This window comes from Lytechinus variegatus, chromosome 7 (assembly GCF_018143015.1).
Source record: "Lytechinus variegatus isolate NC3 chromosome 7, Lvar_3.0, whole genome shotgun sequence".
NCBI classification, from domain to species: Eukaryota; Metazoa; Echinodermata; class Echinoidea; order Temnopleuroida; family Toxopneustidae; genus Lytechinus; species Lytechinus variegatus.
In genome coordinates, this window is record NC_054746.1 from 12,015,862 (window position 1) to 12,040,484 (window position 24,623).

Here is a 24,623-nt window from a genome sequence, read left to right on the forward strand (position 1 = left end):
ACCTGATTGATGGGTAAAGTATAAGAAAATGTCCACAGAAGTAGGTCATTACAAACTCTCACACACACCCACACACACTGACAGATAGACAAATAGAGATACCCTCACAAATAATCATCATTGCACATATCATTTACAACACTTGCATGAACTAGACAAGTGATATTCAAAATGTCTTATCTCATTTTATTATGAACATCCTCATGAGAGATTAATCACATGATTAACACAATTTCCAATGATTTTGTCGATCTAAAAAAAAGAACAAGAAATGTTATATTCCTGTCTTATTACAAAATGCTTTTTTATACTTGATCTTTAGAAATTGTGATGTTGGTGATGATTGATATTCTTGAACAATTAATTAGTAAGAGGGCTGAAGGCATCCATCTATAAATTGATGCCCCAAAGTAATAATAAAACAAAATGTTGGAAGTTCCATAGCCTAGAAGAGACAGTTCATAAAGGTCTATTTCTATTTATTTGCAGCCTGGTATATGACCCTGAATTTTTTTTTCTAAAAAAAGATGGCCAATTGTTAACCAGGGGCCCGTCTTACAAAGAGTTGCAATTGATCCAATCAATTGCAACTATGGAAAGCCAGCACAGTCAATATATGAAATGCATGTTTGAGTTTTCAAAAAGTGTTCTAGATATGAATGTATATCCATGAAGTCATTGATTTCTTGACAATTTGGTGTGTTTTCCTTTCTTTACAAAGGACATTTTGCAAATTTCCTGGAGAAAAAAATTATGACACTGATGGATATCCATAGAGTTACGATTGATTGGATCAATCATAACTCTTTGTAAGACGGGGCCCTGAAGTTTATTTGTATATACCTGTCACCAAAATGTAAAAGTAAACATAATTGTAAAGTCTTTAAAAAGGAATACTGGTTATAAAACCTGAATTTTCTGAACAAATATAATAAATCAAATAAACATGTTGGTATCCCAGTAGTGAAATACAGAAGCCGGTTTTCTGTAATTTATTGTTAAAAGCTCACATCATTTTGAGATATGGGTCCTGTAACATGAAGCTTAGCAACTGATCATACGCTTGATTTTCACAATTGATTGTATCTCGTAGCCAATGCAATCAATCGTAATTAAAATGTTCTACGATGATCGCTAAGCTCTGTGTTACGGGTCCCGGGGTTGTTATCCCTACTGTGGCCAAGTCAATGTTCCCAGTACGATCTTTGAAGAATGGAATGACATAAGACTTTGATAATCAACGATCTGTCCCTAAAGAAACCATTTGCATGTTACACGGATATAAATTTTGCCATTCTATCATCATTCTCTGGTCATCAGGCTTCCCCAGTTCGACTAGATCTCAGCTTTTTTCTTGCAGCTAGATTGTCACTTTTCCCTGTTTCACTAGTTTCCTTGGTTTTCCTCCTCTTCTTCTTCTCACTCTTTGGATTTGTGTCTGTAATCGTCTTCATATTCTGCCAAATTTCTTCACTCTCTTCCTCGTCGTCAACAACCTTCTTCTTCTTGCCAGCCTCCAGCATATCTTCATCCTATGCAAATACAAATAAATCAAACACATTCGATCAGGTACACATTGAACCTTTCATATAATATTGAGGTTGTGATGCAAAAATTGAAAATTGCTGTTGAAAATTGCCACTCTAACATTAAAATAAATAAATAGATAAAAAAATAAATGAATAAATATATAGATAAATAAATAAAAACAAATCACAATAAAACCAAAACAAAATAAAAGATTACACAAAGAGTAAAATAATGAAAATTATATTGTCAATAGCTAATCTGATTTTCTAGGCCTACCAGCTTGTGTCACATCTGACCAGTCCAAAGTATTATCATTCACCTAAAATTTCCGGCAAACAATACCTTTTTTTACAGTACATTACACCAAGCTTAAACATTATGGATATTACACTTGAATTTCTTTAATAACATACATGGAGGAATTGACTGCTGTGGCAAATTATTTCATTGTACCATTAATTTCTCTGTTAACTTCACAAAGCAGGTAAAGTTATTCCTATCAATTAACCTTTTCCTACAATCAATATAGTCAAAGATCCATTATATTAGGTTAACCTTGCATGTCAATTAGTTTCTTCATACAGTCAACATCCAATCACTTCATAGTCTACATAACCAATATTCCATTCTAACAGCAAATTGCTTTAATCAATTGGATTAGAACTAATGAAAAGACAATGGGCACAATACTCATTATCAAATCTGCTCTGTGAAATTAGATCAATGGATCTTGCATCTAAGGTCTCATTTGCATATTGTCTTCATTAAGCGATAGCTTAGCTGAATATCTGATTAGCATGTACAGTCACAACTGAATTGACTAATACTGTTTAAGGCAACTACTTAATATCACTAATTGAAGAAATTCAAGTAAAGATATTACTATTTATATTCACATAAGTTTGCTCATTTTCCTGATTTATTAGAAATGCATGCCCACAATCACATCATTACCCCCTCCCCGATCTCTCTCGAATTGTGCGAATAGTCTCATCTTTGACAGACATAGCGCAATTTGAATTATTATTCATTATTTCTTTATCCCTACATGTATTTCTATGTTTTTTTATTATAACTTGCATTTCTTCCAGTGATTTTCTATAGAAAACAACACTCTTTAATTTGATATAATCCTCTAATTTTTCTTTCTTCAAATGTCTCTTGAGGAGAGGTTTAACTATTTGTTTTTTTTCTTCTATCTACATAGATAGAGAGACTGTCATGAAACCTACTAAATTTCAACTAAATTGACATAAAATGTAAATAAGGAATGTCATTTTTTAAGGATATAAACTTCTGAAAATCAACCAGATTAATGACATTCAAGGCATAAAGATTATGAAATATTCATGATAATATTGATATTAACATAAATACCTGGGTGAAGTCTCTGGATGAGAATAGTAAACAATTGAGCTTGGATTTGAGATAAATCTGAAATGAGAAAAGAGAGAGAAAACTAAAATACATATAGTTTTCCTTACAACAGTGCATCAACAGAAAAAAAACAAGTACATGGCACACAGGGGCAAAATTATAAAAAATCTGTGAGCGAAGTGAAAGAGCAAAAATTGTGACCTTTGTAATACAAAATTTCATTTTATGATATATTTTAACATTAGAAATATAGGCCTATAATATTTCACCCTTTTCCCTTTGCTTTTCTTTCTGTTTTTCTCATTTTTTTCTTTGGTTGTGAAACTTTTGGGGTCTATGGCCCACAAACAGCCCATCTATAAAGCATAGGGGGGGGGGGGTGTCCATAAGATTAAAGCTTTAAGCACAGAGTTGCTTCCTTTATTTTACAACAATAGGTTCTTCAAAAGGACTACATCGATAATGAGAGTGAAAAGCGCAAGTTTGAATTTTTATATACTGACCTGATAGTGGGCCATTTTCAGGACTTTTTTTCATTTTTCAAGATTAATTTCCTCTTATACCCTCTTTCAAATTTGAAATGTAACATCACAAACCTGAATAAAGAATACTAACGAAAATCAAGCAATATTCAAAACGATGTTAAAATAAATGGGGCATGACCCATGCACTTGGTTTGGATTGGGGATTGGGTAAATCTTTATTCCTTCCTGAAACCATAGTAAAATAAAGCTCCTTGTCAAACCAAATGGACACAAAAACAAATACATTGTTGAATTCCTTGAAACCATACTGAAATAACATTCACTGTGAAAACCATATTGACATAAAAACAAGTAAACATTGTTTAATATACATGTATGTCTTGTCAATCAGAGACACTGAGCATCAAGGCACTGAACACTGATGAAAACAAAATACTCATTTTAAATAATATGTCACATGCCCATTTCTTAGATATGAATCATTTTACCGTAATTCCCATAAGCCCCCCTTTTTTAGGAAATTCAATCTTTGTATATTAGAATTATTGTAATAACATGTAGCTGGATGCAAAGTTTAAGATTTGTCAACATTTTATTGGGGTTACACGAAATTCACTCCCACTCCCCCCCCCCCCCCCAAAAAGAAGAAGAGTATCTTAATAGCATAAGAATAGTAACCACTTTATTAAACATCCTGCATGGATATCTTTATAACATCTAGTAGCTTTGAGGATTTTTATCCAAGAAATAAGCTCATGAAAATATCCCCATTTCCACTGATGAAAAATTGTAAAAAATTTACATGCAACACATTTCTTTCCAACTATTTGGATATCTAAAGACAAATTTGTTTGAAATATTTTTCTGTTACTCCATGGACATGAAGTGGGTAATTTTCAGAAATCTTCCCTTCAAAATCATTGTTTACATTAAGTTGTCATTCGATGTAAATCATTGTTGAATTGACAGCAAAGAAAGCCATTTAGTAGTTATTTATTGGGTGTACTGGATTTCAAGTAAGAGTAATGCTCTGAACATGTATAAACAGAGATTACATGTGCATACATAAATCGTTGAGTAAATTGGCAACATATTAGTCTGGTATTGCAGGCCCCTTCTAATTAGCAAATTTGAAAGTGTATCGGTCCCTTATTGGAGACTTAAAAATGATCAAAATGTCTCTTTCAATTCTTGGTCTTATTGATTATCAAGGAATTCACATTGAAGCCCATAGATAAAGCTTTCAAAAGATCAGTAATGTAAATTACACATAACTCAAGTATCATCTAACAATTTGATACACTGCAAACATGCCGGTGTTAATTTAACACCAGCCTGGCATCTATATCGGTCCACACCAAAGAGGTGTTGAAGCAACATGTGTTTGGTGTTAGGCTAACACCAATTTGGGATTCAAGCAACACAAATTAGTGTTAAACCAATATCGGTTTGATTCTTAACTGGTGTCGTTTCAACACCTCTCTGATGTGGACCGATATAGATACCAGGCTGGTGTTAAATTAGCACTGGCATTTTTGCAGTGTTTCACAAAAGTAAAATAATCTTTGGATGTTTTTGGTCGTTAGATTTCAAATTTGGCAATTTATACAGCCATAAGAGTTTAAATTTTACATAAAGCACCCTCATTCTGCAATTTCTTGTGACTTTTTACAGATTTAGTCATTGGTTTTCCGGCCAAAAATACTAAGATTATATCCTGAAATTTTCAGCCCATTCCATACTTTATAAGCACATGTAAAAGAGATAAATACAAAGATATTTTATTTTTATCAGGCACTCAATCAAAATGAATTCAATTTAACCAATAACACACATTTTTTTTAATTTATTTTCTTCACATGAAATTGTGCATGTACATGTAATTGATAAGGCTCAAGCAGACTTTAAGTCTGATGTAATACTTTCCAAATCATAAACATGAAATCTTAATCAGTAAAATTAAATGATAATGCTAGAGTTTTGAATATTTGTTGGGAAAACTCTGAATAGGATTTGTGCATGAAATCATGCTTTTGATCAATTTTGGGTATGATATTGGAACTTTGCACAAATTTGATCTCATAGATTGAGCAAGATTTTAAAGAAAATAGCCATGAAGTGTCACAGCGCAAGCATCTCATGTCATTAATTTATTGTAAAAAATGTTGAGGGGGGAGGGGCATAATACCCTCTCCCCACCCTTAGACTGATAGGGTTAGTGCATAGCAATCTCGTGATGAAATTCATAGCATTTAAATGTACATGCACGGAAAAAGGGTCAGTAGAAATTTACTGATTTCTGAAAGAAATCTACAACTGGCCAGGGGGCCCATTGCAGAAAGAGTTGCAATCAATCGCAACTCTAAAATTCGTGCGCAACTTGATTTTCAATCAATCAACAGTGCGCATTTGCGATTGATTTTTTGACTTGCGTTTAAACGCAACTCTTTCTGCAATGGACCCCTGGCCTGCAACTGGCATTTATATTTTAAAGATTTTAAAAGTAATGCAATTATTAACTCTGACACTCTCTATTATGACAACAGATGCACTGACTTTCATTTATTTTTTCATGTTTGATTTGTTCATCTATGCTAATGGTACATGCATGGTGAATTCTGATTACTTTCTTCATAAATCTATTTCAAATATTTACATAACTGTCACCATTCACTTTAAGATCGAACCTCTCATTTCTCATTTCACTTCTGTCAAACCACAGCATATTGCTTCATAAATATTTAAGGCAAATTTTGTAATCTTTCAATGACTGTCAAATAAATCATAAATTATGGAGGGGAAATTGTGATGGATTTTGCGTTATTGAGATGATGAAATGGCATGCTGGAAGAACACAATCGGGGCCCTGTATCATAAAGCTTAGTGATGGATTGTAGGGAAGAATTACACAATCGATCGCATCGATTATTGTGTATGATTAATTGCAGAAGTCCATCCTATGATCAATTACTCCGTTTTGTGTTATATGGCCCAGATACTGTGTTTATCACCAAACGGCAACTAGCAATAACATTCATGTTTTTTATGATGGTTATTTATGATCATGAATGCCAAATCAGGGCGCCGTAACACAAAGGTTAGCGATTAATCGCTAAATGAAATGACCAATCAAGATCCTCGTTGCATGCGCATTTTGCTAAGTAGACCGACTATGAACCAATCAGAATTGTTCTTTGAAATTAGTAATCAATCGCTAACCTTTGTGTTACGGGACCCAGGACCTAAATATTGGAGAAATGACTACCTTTAAACATGAAAAAAAAAGTTCAAGAGCAGATGACAAATAGATCTCCGCTGACAACTGTTTGCATGTGGTGATATTTGAAATGTTATATTAACACACTTTGCTTTCTTGTATTCTTTAAATTAGAATTTTATATCTAGACTAGGGTAAGTTCACCCTAACGAAAAAGTTTCTTGTAAACTAGCAGAAAAAAATGATTATTCAGAAGTTTCAATTTTTTAATGGTTCATGACTAGAAAATTTCTTCTTTCTGGAGAGGGTGTGAAATAATTTGTCTGTTGATATACTGAAGGTACAATAAAAAACATTTTCAATTTTTTTATAAAATAGCATTTGGTTGTTTTTTTTTAATTCAGGATACATGGGAAGCTGCTATTTGACATCACAAATGAAAGAACATAAAATTCTAAAATGTTTAATTTTTAAAAAATAAAACCTTCATCAATATTTTTGCATCATTTTCCTATTTTTACAACAAAGTTTATGTCAGGGTGAACTTCCCCTTTAAACATGTCAGCTCATATTTGACATTAAAGGACAAGAACAAAAAAAAAACCCTCTGTATTTAACTTCCTGAACTTCCTACAGGTTCATATAAAATGGGCATGATTATTAAATAAAAACAATTCTTACATCTCATGTTTTATATTATGTTTCAAATAGCCAAATCAGAAAAAATACCAAAAAATTAAATTGGCAAGTCAAACCAATAAAAATTGAACAGGACAGCAACATAATTCAATTTTATCCCATGCAATTAACATATTTTTCTAAAGAGAGAGAAAATGAAAAGGAAAGAGTGAAAGAGAGATAGAGAAAAAACACAAAGGCCTGGTTCGGTAGTTCGGTAAAAAAAAGTATGTTAATTTGCAATGCATGAGTATGATGACTATATAGATTTAAGTATAAAATTAAAAAATATATATATTGGTTAGTGATTGCGCACAAAAAGAATTCCACTCAATATATTTTTACAATCTACTATGATAGCTCCTATCTCGTCTTTGATTGAACTGTTATCAACTTAAGAATATTTTATTAACCTGAATATATTTTTTCTTGATAAAATGAGGGGACATTTTGAAGCTAAACTCGGTAAAAAATTGTGGTGTAATTACGTATTGCCGTAATCGATCGTGATCGTAATCGGACCTAATCATTTTGTATTTAATAAAGAAAAGAACCAGACATAAATTCATTCCTCGTAAATGACAAAGTATGACAGCTTCGGTCTCGTGTTTGATTAAATTTTTATCATTTTCATTTTTTTTTATAAACATGAATTAATTGTTTTCTTCATAAAAAACAGAAAAAACAGAAAAGATAAAAATTCAAACCAAATCAACGCATGTTCCCTGATCGATGTTCCGGAAATGGTTGGTAAGGAAAGTTGAAACAGGAAGTCCAAACAACCTGCTCTCAGTTGCTATTATACAGGTAAAATTCGTATTCCGAACTTGAAACGTTTTTTTGTTGTCAATATTTTCTAAAAAGTGGTTTAATCTGGTCAATTACTGAAAATGAAATGATAAATTATTAGTTCCGTCTTGGTTCCAACGATCATCGCCGAGTGATTTCACAACATTAAAATACACAGTACAGTCCCATGTGCTCATTTTCGTGTTGGAAATATGTTTTTAAAGTAATTGATTGACCAGATTTAACCACTTTTCGGAAAATAGGGACTTTCTAAAACATTTCATATTCTTTGGAATGTGAATTTTACCAGTATAATAACAGTTTAGTGGAGGTTGTTTGTTTACTGTTTTGACATTCCCGATCAACACTTTACAATTTGAGAAGCTGCGTTGGCAATGACATTGTAATCGATCATGATCTTAGGTGCATGAAATAACATGAAATAATCATGAAATAAATATTCTGATCTTTTCTGTGAATGTCCTGATTCTCTCGTTATCAATATTTTTTCTTTTGATTTTTTTTTTCATTTTAAAAATGAAAGTAGAAATGACTCATATTTTTTTGTTTAAAGATTAAAACAAAAGAAAGTTATGCAACAATTTTCATAACTATTCTTTTTAGAAACAAAATTTAAAACAAATATACGACAGATCTTTCAGACAAATTATCTTTTCGTGGGTTGGCGAACTTTTTTTTATATGTTAAATTTAATTTGGCATTTATTGCCGAACCCTGAACCGAACCAAAGTTCAGAAAAAAATTGCAGAACCCTGCCGAACCAAACCAGAACATGCCGTCTGACTTGCAGCACTAAAAGGGAGAGAGAAAATCAAAATAAAGGGATAGAATGAGAGACCTACCTTGCTTCTTAATGATCCATCATGTATATCATGTACCCTGAGAAATCGATCCAAACCACAGGACGCTACTAGGGGAAGGGTAGGGTGACACTGCATGTCTCGTATACTCCCTGCAAAACCTTTATACATCCGTCCTACTTGACCTGAAGAAAGAAAAGAATCATGAATCATCATCATGTCATGTTATAGCATGTATAGAGTAAAAATTAACACTCTAAACTTGTAGGCCCGTATTCAAAAGTCAGGTTTATTAAACTCGGGTTTAACTTAAACTCGGGCTTAACTTAAACTCAGGTTTAAAGTTGAGGTTTAAGTATGGAAAGCCAATTGCTACATAAATCACTAATAGTAAACATATCATAATCAGCTAATTTGGCCTTCAAATCATTCATAATTGTCTAGGAAGTATAAATAGATGATTGTCTTCACCATCGATGAATCAGGAAAAAGCACAGTGAAAAATTAGAAACATACAACTTAATAACAATTTTGGCACTTTTGGCTTCCCATAATTTTAGCACAGAGTTAGACCATGGTCTAAGTTAAACCTGACTTCAGAATACGGGCCAAAGAGTCCAATGAGAATATTTGAAGATCTCTATCATGAATAAAACCATTAAAGACAGCAAATTCCATTAGCAATTTTTAAATAGCAGATCAAGCAAATTATCCAACCAGAATTTCATAATATGATTAATACCTCTTTCTCCCTGTCATGCAATCCTTTACAAATGCTGTAATTGTCCTTTTGTAACTGATGGCGAAAATCTTTGAACCTCAATACGATTGCCTCAACTGATTTCATATGAACTGATACGACCTGATACAATCACTACAATTACCCCACAATTAAGACCACAATATCAATTGTGGCGCATATCAAGAAATAATGAACTAGGTATAACTAAAACTAGAAATTTGACATGTCCAAAGGACACAGATAACCCAGTGATCAGAAATTCATTCAATATGATTGAACTTAATATCATGCAGAAACCAATATGCATATAAATAATGGACAAAGTCAGACCTTTGACCTAAAAACTCACCCTTTCCACAATAATCTCTGAAAGAAGATATGATAGTCAGGTCATTTGATGTGGATAATCCCTCACTTCATTGTGTCATATGGAAATATGGTCTTGCTGTCTCGTCAATTTTCCCAATACAGCTACTTGCAGCAGTGTCTTGAACCGGGATTGATTACTGTCACTACCTACTCCCATATATAATGAGCTGTGACCTTTGATCTTTGACATGCAGACTCCGAATTCGAACTTAGCCTGTATTTTGATGTCATCTACCAACACACCCAATTTTTTTTTTAATCTGTTGAATATTTTCCGAGTTATTGCATGGAGACCAAGAGGGGGGACGGATGGATGGATGGATGGACGGACAGGAGCAACGCTTAATGCCCCCTCCAGACTTCGTCTACAGGGGCATGAAAATAAGAGTCACTGTCATTTTGGCAACATGGAATTTAGTTCAGTATTTTTCAGTATGACAGTGTAATGCCGCTCTCATTGGCCTTACATATAATTGTGCTCTTTTAATTTCTTCTCATTTGTGCTATAATATATAAATGTACTCCCTTAACCCTATTTAACTGGGCTATTTCAGACCAGGATATACCAGGGGGGAGTCGATTTGACCCCCCCCCTTCAGATCTCGGTCGCTGATTGCGCGATCGCCTCAAAGATTTGCATGTACGTAGAGCTGGATGTAAACTACAAGACTATGGTAAAATTTTCAACAAGTTGCTTATATTTTTTTTACTAATTAATCGATGCAAATAAGCATATGAAATTTGCCCTAAATTTGTTTTTTTTGTGTATGTTTTTTCATGTAACTACTTTACATAGCTAGTAGATTGCTAATCTTTGGTGAGAGTATCAATTTTTATATTTCTAACAAATATCTACAAAATATTGCCAAAATATATTTAATTTCTTATGTATTTTATTGGTTTTTAAATTCTTATGTATTTCTTTGTTTTTTCAAACCTTTGTTCCAAAAAGTCAGCGAGCAGCGCGGTCAAAATTTTTTGTGTGGCTGGGTAGTGACGAAAATTGTCCAAGAAGGGGGTCAAATTGACCCCTTCCCAGTTAAGGGTTAAAAAATGGCCTTGCCCTAAAAAGATTGATAAAAGGCCTGAAAAGTGTGCCATACAACCTACAGATCTTCATTAGAAGTGAGTGGGTACTGTGCACAACCCTATCACAGATTTTGAATAAGCACTGCAGGGCAACGGCAGGATAGATACAGAAAAATATTGCTAATTTAACAATAATCTTAAAAGGACTGTGAATTTGGTCTCCAAATTTGAGCAAGACTTCAAAGAAATAAGTCATAAAATTTTGCGGCACTATCTCTTTGTGTTTCGGAAATGTCGCGTGAAGTGTTGAGGAGGGTCCCCCCCCCCCGTCCTTTCGGGTTAAAGTAAAGTTTGTATACAAAATGGCCATGTTATTACATACATCTTCAGGGGACTGTTTGATGATAGTTGTCTTTCTCCAACAGTTACCATACGAACCAGTAGCGGACCGTGACCCGGAGGAGACAAAGCATTGGGGGGGGCACTGCATTGTCTGTGAACAATGTTGTGCCCCCCCAATGCTTTGTCTTCTCTGGGTCACGGTCTGCAACTGATACGAACAGTCAGAGGCCAGTGCTCTTCAGTCAATCTAAACCAAGGATTAAATTGAAATTGTAAACTCTGCATGACCAAATGTCATTGCTGATAACTGTCATTATGAAATAACCCCTGTACAATAATGCATACCTTTTCTGAGATCTATTTCTGCCATCCGACCTTGTGTATTCCCAACCAGTACTGCACTGTCAATGAAAATTAAGGTAAAATATCATTTACATTAATTTTTGATACAAACAAAACAGCCAATTCAGACTTTTATTAAGTAGTTTTGAGTTACAATTCAAGATTTTCTTATAATCAGGGGCCGTAACACAAGATCTTACCATTGATTTTTCCACTTGGTTGTCAACAATGATCAATATCGGGGCGTTTGAAGCTATGACAACTCATAAATTTTTTTTCCACAAATATCATTCTAGATACCATGGCTGTAATTGTTTTGTTTGTGGGATCAAATTCCATTTTATATATATATTGTTGTTTGTAGAGTTTGAACATATGGGGAAATAATTCCACATTGGAAATACTAATAAATTCAATTCAATGACATCAAATATAATACCTATCCTTATTATCAAGTACTACAGGTAAGCTTTGCGTTATATGGCCTAGATCTCTAAGTTCTTGTAAATCATGGCTTCATAACACAAATGATTGTGATCAATCGCTGAATGCCAATGGCCAATCCAGATCATCGCCGCAAGCGCATTTTGTTCAGAACAATGAACAAGGACCAATCAGGGCTATTCTTTTACATTTGCAATCCATCATTAAAATTTCTGTTGTGGAACCCTTAAGTGAAGCAAGCATGTATAGAACATATCTATATCTATGACATTTTCTCTAGACCAATCAAAGTACAGAATTACAAGAGCTTCTAACGCGTGCATGTAACTTGCCATTGAGGTGATGTGACACAGTAGATAAGTGTCCTTTTGGCAAGGCATTTATCTACATTTGCCACACTCCATCTAGGTGTAGTAAATGGGAACCCGGTGGGAAGAAATTCCTTGAATGCTCAAGCATCTGATCAGGTTAGTCATGCTACAGCCGGGGTTATAGTATACAGCGCATAGAAACATAAAGCACTATATATATGTTGCATGTTTTTATTATTGATAACAAGCTTCATGAAAGAGAGTCATCAAGTGAATTAAACTTACTGTCAGTATCATACACAACAAATTATATGAGCCTCGGTTAAGTTAAATTAAAGTCATCGCGTTTACAAGGACTGCAGAAGGGTAAGATGAAAAGATGTCACTGTGACCTTGACCTTCTGACCTCAAAATCAATAGGCTTCCTGGGATCCATGCAAGTATCATACACACCAAATTATATGAGCCTAAGTTAAGTTAACTAAAGTTATTGCGTTAACAAGGACTGTAGAAGGGTAAGATGAAAATAGCCATTTAAAGCTAAGGTTATAGAGTACAGTGCATAAAAACATAAAGCACTATATACAGAGCTGCCAACCTGAAAAGGAACATTTCAGTAGTTTTTAAGCTGAAAATCAGTATTTCGGTGAGAAAATCAGTATTTTCAAAAAATACCATAGGACCACACATACGTGACTAAAACATTAAAAATCAGTATTTTACATGAAACTATCAGTATTCTTCTCACTTTTCAGTACTAAATACTGACAATCAGTACTACTTGGCAGCTCTGTATATATATATTATTATGATTGATAACAAGCTTCATGAAAGAGAGTCATTGAGTCAATTACACTTACTTATCACCAGGAACCAATGCCATGGAGACAAGAGGGTATTCATCAAATGAAATATCAAGAACAGGTCTTCTCTGTGTTGTACTGGGATCATATAACCTCACCTATGTAAATAAGAAATTAAAAGAGACATACATAGGCCCGTATTCTGAAGTCAGGTTTAACTTAGACCATGGTCTAAATCTGTGCTAAAATTATGGAAAGCCAAAAATTTCAAAATTTTCCTTACATTGCACGTTTCTCAGGTTTACTGTGCTCTTTCCTAACTTATGAATGGTGAAGAAAGCTATCCTATTTATCCTTCCGAAACAGTTGAGAATGATTTGATATAAAAATGAGCTGATACAATGAAACTATACTGTTAGAGATTTATGCCACTATTGGCTATCCATAGTTAAACCATAACTTTAAACTAAAGTTTAAATTAAACCCGATTTAAGAATACGGGCCATAATATTTAAGAGAGAAAATATAAAGGATTCTATACTTTAGTAATTATATTATCAATGAGAATTGCACTTTCATAATTAACAGCACTGTTTACATTTTTATTTGTACGAACAGCATGGCTTACTTACTTCTGATTCTCACAAGTATGACATTAACACTCTTTTTGTTAGAAAACGTTACAGTAAGAACTACTTTAAGCTTGCATTTGAGAGAGCAAATGCTAAAGTCTATTGTAAATTATACTCTAGTATTGTATTCCATTTTTTTAAATACAAAATTGCAGTGACTTTTGAAGCTCTCTTTCATCCACTTTTGAGGGTATTTAGCACCTCTCTCTGTATTTTTCATTTTTTTAATAGACCACCTTCTTTTCTTACAAATTTAGTAATTGCATATCAGAAAGCAACAAAGACTACTTCCTGAAACTGCAGCCCATTCCATGGTTAAGAAGTGGTTTCATATAAAAAAAAAATAAAAAAATAACATGTAGTTTCATTCATTTTGGTCGGGTTAATATAAAAAAATACTGAGAGTGTGACAGATAAAATCCATTTCAAATTCTCACAAAGACTATCCCATTGAAACAAAACCAAAGGCCACTTTAGTCTTGTAACATTGGAATGTTACAATACTGGCCATTTTGCAAAGTTTTACAATGGCTTTTAAATTCAGTACATATATAATGTTATCACCCTCTCACTCTCCACTCTCTTCTCTTTATTCTCCTTCAGCTTCATCATCTTCTTGCCAATTTCTCTTGTACAGAATAAAAGATCCTTTAAATTAAATTCAAGAAAGTAAGTTTAATACTGACCTGATGATGGCCTGTACAGGTTACAATCTTTGATGAATTAGCAAGAAACTGCATGTCATTCACCCATACAGGAACCCTTAGGTCTAGGAAATCATTCCTCACCTAGTGACACAAAGTAAATTAATACAAAGTACAAAATATGATTTTCTTATTATATACAATGTAAAATGGATTTGATATTACTACTTTTGTGCTGATGGAATTGGGGTGGAAATATTAATCACCCAAAATTCACAAAGATTTATTTTGATTTGATTTTAAAACATTCCTCATTAAGGCACATATACAAGTCAATAGATGCAAGTGTAAAAATGCTCAACACATAAATCGAAAATAACATTAAAGGTAATGAAATACAACTTAGCACAAATCGCAAAATACAACAAAAACAATATTCAACGAGGGATGTACAAAATAGAGCAAGCAGCCTTGTTGATCACTGACCACCAAATAAAAACATGATGGGAGTACAACAAACAGTAAGTAATATTCAATATACTGCTCACTTTGCATTTGAAAAAAAAAACATCTTGATTGTACAGGAATGTGTCTTTTAGTAATTAACACTATATTACTGGCTGACCTATTCGGCCCCAAGTTTTCCGCTGGAATGTTTGGGCAGAATATGTTGCGTTGCTGATTTCAAAACAAGTCTACAACATTGTCACAAGAAAATTATAAATCTGTCAGTCTGTAGCCATCGAGTACCTCACTCACATTTTTTGCTTTGAATATTGGCTCAGCTGGATGTTCGAGATCCCATACTTTGAGGTCGTTCTCCTTTCCACCTGTTGCTATACACTGCCTCCTATGTGGATTCTGTCTCATCCTACTCAAGTTGGCACCAGCTTTAATTTCAGTCTTCAAGGAGGGGTGGGTGGAAAGAGAACGGGAAGGGGGAGAGATACAAGGGACAGTGAATTAAGAAAAAAGAAATAAAGGGAGAAAAGAGAGGGTAAAGAACAACAAGAGTGGGACAGAAAGAGAGAGGGAGAGAGAGGGGATGGGTGAAAATAAAGAGAAAGAAAAGGAGGAGTAGGGATAAACAGAATTGAAATAAAGCATTTATTTGCATGTTACCATAAGATCTTTGCACCAAGATATTTCTTTGAATGATGAAGAATTACAGGAGGAAAATCACAGTGCTGTGTCTTTGCAATATTGGGCAACTTCATAAAACATTATTAAACGTTGAAGAAAAAAACAGAAATACAGAGAGCAAAGAAAAGTTTACAAGATTTAGGTTGGATAATAATAAAATATACCCAGTTGTGGGTCCAGACAAGTTGTGTGTCCGGACGATCAATTTTTGAAAGTCATTTGGAAAAATTTACAAACAAAGTTTCATCACTTTTTAGTACAAAATGTTATGAAATATCATAGAGAACAAAATAAAAGATGATTTAAACTATTGAATTTATATTTTTAGTGTAATCCCAAGACAAAAAAGAAGGCTTCAAAATTGTAAAGTGTCCGGACACCCCCCCATCCTACTACCAAGTACAAACAATAACACTGTCAAGAACAGCAAGTATCAAGATGGAAGAGAACAAGCCAAGTAATAACAGCATTAATATTTTCAATGTAGTTTCATCTATTATAATCTGTTCCAAGTTTCATTATCACAATAACCCTGGCTTTAGCTCAAGCTGCACTTCTAGTGCTCGGTGAATTCAAGAAATTATTCCTGCTAAGTTCAAATTCACCTAACCTCGGTTAAGTGCAGCACAATGTGCATGCATTTTTGCTGAAGGAAAACTTACCAGAGCTAATATTTGAACCCACGACCGTATGATAGAAAGACAAGACAAAACCCCAAATACACATAGAGCCGAATGGAATTCTTTCTTGGGTGACTTACTGTATGTTCCGACTGTCCTTTCTGCCAAACTCTGACCAGTCCTGATTCTTGACATGTAATGAGTCTGTCCTCATCGAGGGAAGCTAACCCTTTGAAGAGGCCATCTCCATCTGTATCACATTCTAGGAAGTCTTCATCATAGACCATCTTCTTTGGATCAAATACTCGCACGGTGCCATTCCTTAAACCAAGTAGAACCTGATATTGAATCAAATCCAATAAGTTAACATGACTTTACCAGGGTGTAAATTCATTTGGCATTTATGCCCATTTGATTTAAATCAATGTCTTAATCATTGGCCTTCAAGATTTATTTAGACATTTTTTTTCCTTATCTATGCTACAATATCAAAAGTGCCTTGTAGAAAAGTGGCCTTGCCTGAAAATGTTGAAATTTAAGACCCTGAACAACATTCTTATTGCTAACATTAAATATCAGTGTAAACTACTTTATTTATCATATGCTCAATGAAATCATTTGAAATTAAGTCATACCTTTGTTCTAACAAAAAAGGTTTAGGCTAACATTTTAGTACTTATTATTCTAGTTATTGGTAAAATCCTGCATAAATTTACGAACAGCTTTATAAAACATGCCCTGTATTGCAAATTATTGATGTTGGGGTCGCTCTTGTCAGTGTAGGACATACATGTAGATATATTGAGAAAACTGTGCTGTGCTCCCCTGTACAATAAATTTACATCTCCATTGTTGTGTAACAACAAGTTATCATTATTAATGTTATTGTTGTTTATATTACAATTCCTGTTGGCAATCTTTGAGATATTACAGATAATGCATAAAATTTATGATCATATATGCACTCACACTTGTGCAAAGTTTGTTTACAGACGATTATATGTGTTTAGAAAGTTAATAAAACATGTACGCCAAACTTAAAACACACACACACTTTGCAGTAAAAGTCTTTTTAAAGGGGAAGTTCACCCTGACAAAAAGTTTATTGTAAAAATAGCAGAAAAAATAATAAAAAATTTGCCAAAGGTTTGAGGAAAATTCATCAAATGATTAAAAAGTTATTAGAATTTCAATTATTTGATTTGTGACGTCATATGCGAGCAGCATTCCTACATAGCGAATGGTAAAAAATCAATGAAATGTCATTTTCTCAGAAAATTGAAAATGTTTTCACTGTACCTTTTGTATATCAATAGACAAACCCTTCACACCCGATCATGAATAGAAAACAAAAATAAGTCATCAGGAACCATACAAAATTTGAAATTCATGCATTTTATATTACATAACACATGGGGCAGCTGCTCGTTTATGACGTCACAAATCCAAAACTTTGAACTCTAATAACTGTCTTACTCTTTATCGGATTTTCCTCAAACCTTCACCAATATTTTTTACTATTTTTACAACAAAGTTTTCTTCAGGGTGAACTTCCCCTTCAATCACAAAAATCAATCAATATTTACTTAAAACTTAATAGAAGACTGACATTGCATAAGATTAATTCAAGCATGAACAAATGGAATGAACTGAGATGCACGACATAGGACATGTATGAGTCATTATACCTGTCTTTCATCAGTTCCAGACCAGCATATTGATGTAATTTCTTTGTTCTTCTCTAAAGTTGTGAGGTCTGTGAAATTAGATGCTGCATTCTTTTTCAAATCTATTCCTGCAGTGAAACGAGGTAACGACAAAATTGAAATCAGTCAATGATTAGCTACAGACAAGTTTGTTATGATTATCTAAGCAGATGCTTATAAGCTTTAGATAAAGATAAAAGGATATGCACACAAGCTAACTGTTTTCTTAAAATTGATTTTAAAGTAGACACACGAAGAAAATTTCACGAAAGTGATGATTATAGACAAATTATATATGGATGGAAAGGTATTGTCTTTTTATACACAAATATGTCACTAAAAAGTCTTATAGATGTCGTGGAAATGCAAGAAATGAAATTATTAGACACCCTTCTCAGCCCCCCAGACCGACAATCACGCAGCCGAAAACGGTCGAGAATAATGACGTCACACAATCGACGTGCTCATCATCTCTCTGTGCATCATGCACTGAATCACCTTACTGACCTGTTCAATATCTTCCGAATTTACCGTTTTCTTCATGTAATGTGATATTCAATTTCTGTTTTCGACAACTTCAGACCAAACGTGAATCAGAACTGTGTTCCTTGCCCGTTTTTATTGAATTGTGGACTGTAAAGACCAATTTTGTCCACTGCAGTCGTCATTGTGTTGCTCCACTCCAGTGAGTGAGTGAGTGAGTCGCTGCCCAAATAATATAAGTAGAGAATCTAATCAAGAACTTGAAAATCAAAAGCAGCAATTAAGAAGTAAGATTTAATAAATACAGGACTGAATAGAATCTCACATGAAAATAAAAAGGAACATAATTAAAAAAAAAAATCCAGAACCAAAAAAAAATCAAAGTCTCGAACCAGGATCCCCGCACTCATAAAAAACTTCGTGCGAACAGATTTTTCCACAGACCATGTCCTTTTTATGGAACGTGTTCATAACGATATATGAACAAAGTGCGTTCGCTGCTGTTGCCTCGCAGTGCTTCGGCAATCCAACTGCAATTCCAATCATTTCGCGATCATATATTGCCGTGTTTTTTGTGGTTCCTGAACTTGCTACGTAATTAAATTTCATAATTTTTATTCAGTTGTGAAGACAAATGTCTATGCTTTATATTGGTAATTATATCAATGTGGTGCAAGCATGATTTCTAAGTGAAAATATGCTTTGTTTATTCACGTATATTTCTTGAAAACAAATAATTTTTTCTAAGCTAAATATCGGTTACCAAAATATGTTAAATGTGCATTTCATTTTACTGTTCAGAAAATTCAAACTTTTATCTATGTAATAAGACCAATCTTGAGAGGAATAAACTATTCTAAGAGCAAAAAACGCTGATTGGAAAGATCGTCTTCAATGGGCTGCTGTCAGCTCAGCTGCTCACTGCTCATGGTGTGACGTCACTCAGCTGGAGCTCGCCAGAGGACGGACGAAGGCAGAAATATGCCATGAAAATAAGTCATTTTTGAGAGCTGATTTCTGCAAACTCTAATCACTATTTTAACTCTTTAAGCGCCATTGGCAGCTATTTGTGACCATAGGCCACTCTTGCCGGTGGCAGCTATTTGTGCCCAAGTAACTTTTTTTTGTTTAACCAATTTTACAGCCAGGAAATCAGCACCATATTCTGTGTATTTTATGTTGTTAGACTGGCAAGGAATTCACAATTCATTTTATCACATAAAAAATAGTGGTTTACATAGACATTTTTTGAGTAAAATTGTATTTTGCATCATTATTTTGAAGAGTTGATTTTGGATATTGCCGCGATCTGAATCAGGATTTCCCCTATAGAAACGTGTGATATAACGGTTGTGTGTAGCAATACACGTACTTCTATGGGCAGAGCAAAGGCGAGTGTGCGAAGGCATTCAGCTCGGAATTGACCAATGACAGAACGGTACGATGTTCCTCACCCAGCACTACTCGCCCATTCGCTATTGTTACATGAATATTCATGAGCTATCGATTTGGTCTTTTGCAGGCCGGTATGGTAGTGTTCTTGTGTCAAGGCTTTTTTGTGCCTGCAAATGTGCACGGTTTGGGGGAGATTTTTTTTTTTTTTTTTTGGGGGGGGAGGTTTTATACTTTGTTTTTTGCATTCTCACAAAATTGTTGTCGTTATGAATATATGAGTAAAGAAGGCTGTCATTTCCCACTCTCGTCGCACTGCAATCACCACACTCATTGTTTATTTATTCATTTATTATTGTTATTATTATTATCATTATTAGTATGTGAGTATTATCATAATTTTTGTTATCATTATTGTTATTTTGATTATTATTATCATTTCGATATTTTTCTATATGGCAAATCTGGTAGCATAAACTGGATTACTACGAAATGAAAAAAAATATATAAAGCAAGTTTTATAATTGAAAATGTTAAATGTGCTAACATATCGAGTATGTTGATTGTGCATAAGTCCTACCGCATGAATAAAATATTGACAATGCACGTTATAAAGAAGTTTAGTGGTGTCACTTATATATAATTTGAACAGCAAATGATGTCCATTTCATTTTTTTTTCAGGAAAGGGGAAGTAAAATTAATTTTTACTACATTGATAGTTTCAATGACGGGGTAATTATTGATATCACAAATAAGAGGTGTAGTAAATATAATCTCTGATATTGTCGAAAGCAATATCTTACTTTTCCGATAGATGATCCATTACAAACATATTATTTGAATAAACAAAGGTTCAACAAATGATAAAGATCTAATTTTCTACAAATTGTTAGTAATTTCTACCTTCACACCCCATCGCTTCGTTAATTCTTTTTCCTCTTTTATCTTTCAATTTTCTGTATGTTTGATTTGTCAAGGATTATAGCCTATACATTTCTTCAATCTTAAATTTCATCTTTATCCTTTATTTCTAAATATGCAAAATAGGCTTCAGCTACAAGTTGATTTAATTATTTTAAACTATTTTTCTTTGTGCTTTTGATAAGTGGAAGTAACGATGCCAGTGTTTGTGGTGGTCGTGGTGGTGGAGGTGTGCTGTTCCCCCTTGATTTCTTGTTATCATTCTCGACATTATCCATGACATCTTTACCATCATCCCTATCATCATCATTTAGATTACAGGAAATTTGAAGCATATTGTTGATGCTAAATGTCTTAAAGTCGAAACAAATATTTGAATAAAAATGATGTATTTTAATGGCAATAAGTCAATGGAAGGTGTTGGGGAAAGCGACAGAGGAATTTTAATCTTGATCTCAACGGAGAGAAAAACTATTGTTCGTATCGGAACCTTTGAAAGTATTCAATTGTCAAATCAAAAGACGCGCGCGTGGCCCGATTTCTATGAACATCCTGTGCTAAATTACTTTCCTCGATAATAGGTCAGGAGGGAGCGCGGATTAGACATTCCTCATAAAAGGGAGTCTGGGCATCTATTGTTCATGACTTGGTGGCATGAACAATAACGTGTAGTCGCTATCAGACAGGTGGCTACTTTGGTCGAACATTATTCTTTTTAATGCCGAAACAGATATAATGAATATTTCACCCCCATCATGAAATGTCCACAGAGTGAATTTTACATGTTATGTTTATCGTTCTTTCACTGTTCAGCTACGATTTTATATCAAATAGTGATCTCATAGGGCTTCCTGGCATGTCGACGAAGACCGTTGCCTTGTTTTCAAACCGCTTGCTCGCTGAATGAAATGAAGCCTCGCGGAATGAAATGAAGTTTGAAAATAATCAATTATTCAAAGGCAAAATATGCAATGAGGCCATTTTCTTGTCTAAGATTGTCAATATATTTTCATTTTATATGGCATTATATTTTCCGCAAGAAAAATAATATCCGGCATCTATTGTCAATTCCTTGGCATGTACGAGATGCATAGTTGGCTCAGATTAATATCCTTTCATAGATGAGGCTACAAAGATCAGATATGATCATATTTAAAAATATTTTTTTCCAGAGATCTTTATATCCTCTCTATACAAATCATCTTTATTTCATAACAAATATACAAATTACCCAGGTATGGATAGATAGATAGATGGATAGAGATGTGAGATCAGTTACGTAATAATGATAACGTATGAAGATGATACGAGAATTATGTTTTGTAATAAATACATTTAATTTTGTATTCAACCTGGGTCATCACAAAAAGGGCTAAAAATCACGGACCTCACATTTTTTTAGGCGGGGGGGGGGGGGGGGGGGGGCAGACAAGAAATACAGAACAAATAGGCTTATACCCCTTTCATAAACCCAATTATGCGGCTAATAGCAGCATAATTTGGTCGTAAAATTGGAAGAGGACCAGAGTTATCCGCATTATTTTGATGCTGCTATTATCCGCATAATAGCAGCATCGGGACAAGATTTTGAGTTTATGAACGCATTTCCAAATATTGCGGATAATTGCCATGGTACGGTCACAAGGTCACCCTTTTCCAACACAACCGCATCGGAGGGGGCGTGTGCGGTTTCCATGACGATTATCCTCCTTTTTCAGGACGGGCGCTCGTAAAAATAATGAGGTTTATTTTCGGATTTTGTGAAAGCAATTTTTATTATATTATCCGCTTTACTCTTAGGCGGCTAATTGGAGGATAGGTTTATGAAAAGGGTATTATTTTCATTTTGAAAGTTTTTATTGATTTTTAGTTTGTAACTGATCTGCATTTCCTCTTCTTGATTCACGATTTTTTTTCTTCTAGTTTTGTGTACTTTGCCAAGAACGCCCACATCATTTAATGGGATTTTACACCCCAAACCTGTTATACCCCTTTCATAAACCCAATTATGCGGCTAATAGCAGCATAATTTGGTTGTAGATTCGGAAGAGGACCAGAGTTACCTGCATTATTTTGATGCTGCAATTATCGGCATAATAGCAGCATCGGGACCATATTTTGACTTTATAAACGCATTTCGAAAGTAATGCGGGTAATTGCCATGGAGCGGTCACAAGGTCACCCTTTTCAAACGCAACCGCATCGGAGGGGGTGTGTGCGGTTTCCATGACGATTATCCTCCTTTTTCAGGACGGGCGCTCGTAAAAATAATGCGGATTATTTCCGGAGTTTATGAACGCAATTTTTATTGAATTATCCGCATAGGTTTATGAAAGGGGTATTAGTATTGAATCTGTCCGATCCCTCTTTATCTATATTTCAATATATCATCTTTAGTTTTCTATATTTTGTCTCCTTGTGACTGGCAATGACTTTGTTACAGTATGAAAGCCCGTATGTACGACGAATAGACCCTGACAAAGTATGACCAAACTTTACACTGATTCATGCTATAGAACGATCGTTGAGTGGGTCGCAAATGTTTGTTTGCCGACACTGGATAGAAACTGATAGAAATCGCCTACATTATCCAAAACAGTATATAGTTGAGTGCATCGAACACCACAAATCGTATCCAGGTTACGATTTTTCTAAAGCATATTTTGCATTACGACAATATTGGCAAGAATAGAAATGACATAAAATTTACTCTTCACCAATAATTTTGTTGCGGAATACCGCGTATTCTAAATAAACAAGGGTCTTGTTTTGAAGACTACACGAATGTAAGGGTACGGTTGGCTGCACTGTGAAGATACATGGCTCTAATATATTATTGTGTGTGTTTGCGTGGGGATCGCAGCTGTGCTGTGATTGGTCACTTGATCGACGACAATGCCCTTTTTTGGAAAAGGATGGTTTCAATTGTGTGTGTATAAACCCTCTCGTATTTCAGAGGAAATAACTTGAATAGCAAAATAGTATTTCATTCAAAAGAGCATTATTTTTCACATTTTTGTTTGTTCAGTTACATCAATAGATACGTCATTTGAAAGGGTAAACATTGAACTTTCATTTCATTTTCTTAATTTCTTGGTATCTCTACAATTCCTTGGGTTATTTACTCTTTGAAATGTTCATGAAATCATAATTTTCTAGGTTTTACTTATTGAACAAAACGATGTAAAATATTTCATCTTTTCTCAATTTTTCCAAACGCAAATTTGAAAGGTCATAACATGATCATAAAGTCCATGAACCATGCATCATTTCATGTGTAGAAGGTTTCGTTATACAACGTACGGGTAAAGAGTTATGACCGTTTTAAAATCAGTCTTTGCTTACGTTTCGGTCAATTTAGGATTCCTCGAATATCCCTGGCACTAGAGGGGTATTGGACCTGGCACAGTAAGAGTTAAAAGGTGAAGCTATATATCTGATTAGTAATACTTCCCCTTTACAATGATGACCAAAAAAAGTCATTATAAAATACTTTTGATTCTTCGGTTGTCTACTTTAAGTAACATTTTTTACATGGAGAAAATTCTCATTCTGATAATTGAAAATTAGTGTTATAAGAGGACAATGCAAAGTACTAGATAATTTTAGAGTACATATTTGGGTCAAATACACTCAAGGGTTCATTACCATTCTGCCTGTGGGGAATCTACAGGTAGGACTATGGTATGTCAATGATGTACACAACACACAATTTAAAAAATCATTAAAATATCACTTTTGAAAAGTGTCTTGTGGCATTTGATATCAATCCTCAGTAATTCCATAAAATGCTGCAACGTTT

General features: G+C 34.0%; 1 protein-coding gene across 1 annotated transcript in view; it reads right to left on the reverse strand.

Annotated features, from left to right (window-relative positions):
* Nucleotides 1–749: 749 nt before the first annotated feature.
* Nucleotides 750–24,623, reverse strand: part of LOC121418457 (WD repeat-containing protein 74-like) — a 31,641-nt gene continuing 7,767 nt past the window's right edge. Inside the window, exons 2-10 of the mRNA XM_041612347.1 lie at nt 18,007–18,113; nt 16,459–16,656; nt 15,315–15,458; nt 14,598–14,699; nt 13,337–13,437; nt 11,725–11,780; nt 8,940–9,082; nt 2,908–2,964; nt 750–1,532 (exon numbers count right to left, since the gene is read on the reverse strand). Of these exons, the coding sequence (XP_041468281.1) occupies nt 1,317–1,532; nt 2,908–2,964; nt 8,940–9,082; nt 11,725–11,780; nt 13,337–13,437; nt 14,598–14,699; nt 15,315–15,458; nt 16,459–16,656; nt 18,007–18,113 (1,124 nt within the window). The 3' untranslated portion in view covers nt 750–1,316. The remainder of the gene's footprint in view (nt 1,533–2,907; nt 2,965–8,939; nt 9,083–11,724; nt 11,781–13,336; nt 13,438–14,597; nt 14,700–15,314; nt 15,459–16,458; nt 16,657–18,006; nt 18,114–24,623) is intronic.